Genomic DNA, 2317 nt, shown 5'->3' with positions numbered 1-2317 from the left:
ACCATTAGGTGTATTTACCTTATATTATAGGATCAAATATAATTATAAAAAAAAAAAAAAAAAAAAAAAGACGGGGAGACGCAAAACGGGTTGGGCTTAATGGGCCATTAAAAACAGGCCCAGACCCAATACAATCGGCCCAAAATTTTGATGGTTAAGAGTATTCTTCGCTCAACCAGGTGCCTCTCAACTTCACAAAAGGATAAACAAACCAGAAACCCTATCTTTCGCCACTATATAAGGTAATAAGAAGCAGTCATCAACATCTACTGAACCCTAACTAAACTCTCTATCTCTCTCTCGTTCTTTTGCGATTTGCTGTCTGCGAAGAATGAAGATCGTAGCTGCATATTTGCTCGCCGTTTTGGGAGGCAACTCCAGCCCTTCTGCTAAAGATTTGAAGAATATTCTTGGATCTGGTAAACATCTGCATCTCGTTCTCATTTTTATCCTTATATTTCTTGAATGTAATCGTTTTTGTGGATTATCCTGGAATTTTTGTGTTGATGTTTAATTTTACGTGTTTTTTTTTTTTTGAATTTTTGAATGAAAAATTTACGTTTTAGTTTGGTTAATATGTTTTGTTCGTTTCATAGAATCTTTTTGTTATTTACTTGCGATTTGATTCTATCTGTTGTGACTCTGCGCGATTTCAAGCTTTGGAGTTCCGTTTTTTGGATGGTTTGCGGTACCGATTGCTGATTATTTTCTCTCATTCTGTAAAATGATCAATTTTATTCTGTCTCGCTGTGATTTTTCTTCTTCCTATATTGATTCTGTTATTTTGGCTTGGTTAGAATTTTAGTTTATGAGGTTACTTCCGTTCCTCAACGCAGCTTTTGATAATTAATTTCTGGTTGAGAAACAATAAGAATAATGTGTTTGTAATTTGTGGCAAGTTTTTCATGTATGAAATTTGCAATCGATGGTTCAAGAGACTGAAGCGGCAGCACGATTGTTTTTTTAATAATTACACATTAAGACTATTTTTTGGTTGGAGCATGATATCCTTAGTGTTGTTATTTGTAATACTCATTTTCATTGCCTTTTGTTTGAATTACGTGAAAGGTAAGTATTTTGATTGATGTCATATTTTTTTTTTTTCCCGAAACCAATTTGCAGTTGGAGCTGAAGTTGATGATGAAAAAATCGAGCTTCTGTTGTCTAGCGTTAAGGGCAAGGATGTTACAGAGCTCATTGCTTCCGGAAGAGAAAAACTAGCATCTGTTCCTTCTGGTGGAGGTGCTGCCATGGCAGTTGCCGCTGGAGGCGGTGGTGGTGGTGGTGGTGCCACCCCAGCTGCAGAAGAGTCAAAGAAAGAGGAGAAGGTTGAAGAGAAGGAAGAATCAGATGATGTAAGCTTCGTTAAACTCTATGATAATGTTGCTTGGAATTGCCATAAGATTCTTGATCATAACCTCAGTTTTATCGCCAAATCTGTTCTAATCTCTTGCTTGATTGGTCTTTTGCAGGATATGGGCTTCAGTCTCTTCGATTAAGTATAATTACAATGTCGAATGTTTTTGTTCAGAGAATTTTCAAGATTTTAGGTTGGATTTTTTGTTATTCACGTGTAGTTTCTTTTAACATTATCGTGGTGTTATGATGAGCCAAATGTTATATTTCGTTTCAGTTGATGAATTTCGTCGTTATTTTAAACATCTCGTGTTATATGAAAAGAGGAATCGCATCCATGTCATTACTTTGAATCTTCGAGGCCATTTTGACTTCTTCTCAGTGAAGACCGATCCCTCCCTAGGGGTATGGCTCTTTCTTACAAGGAGAAATAGCAATGGCTGGTAAATTTTCTACCAACATATTTTATTAATAAAGTTAAAATTTGAATTTATTAGTATGAAAGTTTTTGTGTTGAATGCCTGAATATTGCTGCGTTGAAACCTTTTATTTTCTTTGGGATGCAATAATAAAATTGAATGTGATCCCATGTCTATATTGGGTTTAGATAATTGTAATTACAATTAAGGAAGTGAATTTGTATTGGTTGTGAACTTACCCACGTAAAAGATCTTGCCAAGTAATTATTTGATTGGTTACTTGAAGCAGGGTTGAATGTATTTAAGCATAATATTAGGTCACTTTATAAGATTGTTGAATGAATTCAAGCATTTATGGTTTTCTCAATGAGAAATTTCAGTTTAAAGTTATTTTTTTTTAAACAATAAAAACAACATTTTCTGAAAGTTTATATTAGTAATTTTTTTAAACAATATATAAAAGCTGATGACCCAATCAGGTTATCTTACCAATGGAAGAACCAAGGAAAGTGAAACAACTCTCATAAGAAACTCAGAAAAAT

General features: G+C 34.1%; 1 protein-coding gene across 1 annotated transcript; it reads left to right on the top strand.

Annotated features, from left to right (window-relative positions):
- The first annotated feature begins 212 nt into the window (after positions 1 to 212).
- On the top strand, positions 213 to 1709 carry LOC111467757 (60S acidic ribosomal protein P2-2-like). The gene is made up of 3 exons (XM_023112805.1): positions 213 to 419; positions 1123 to 1355; positions 1473 to 1709. The coding sequence occupies exons 1-3, from the start codon at positions 332 to 334 to the stop codon at positions 1497 to 1499; spliced, it is 348 nt and encodes a 115-aa protein (XP_022968573.1). The 5' UTR covers positions 213 to 331; the 3' UTR covers positions 1500 to 1709.
- The last annotated feature ends 608 nt before the right edge of the window (positions 1710 to 2317 follow it).

Source organism: Cucurbita maxima, unplaced genomic scaffold (assembly GCF_002738345.1).
Source record: "Cucurbita maxima cultivar Rimu unplaced genomic scaffold, Cmax_1.0 Cma_Scf00034, whole genome shotgun sequence".
Lineage (NCBI taxonomy): Eukaryota > Viridiplantae > Streptophyta > Magnoliopsida > Cucurbitales > Cucurbitaceae > Cucurbita > Cucurbita maxima.
The sequence above is the reverse complement of the archived record's forward strand: the minus strand, read 5'-3'. Positions and strand labels throughout refer to the sequence as shown.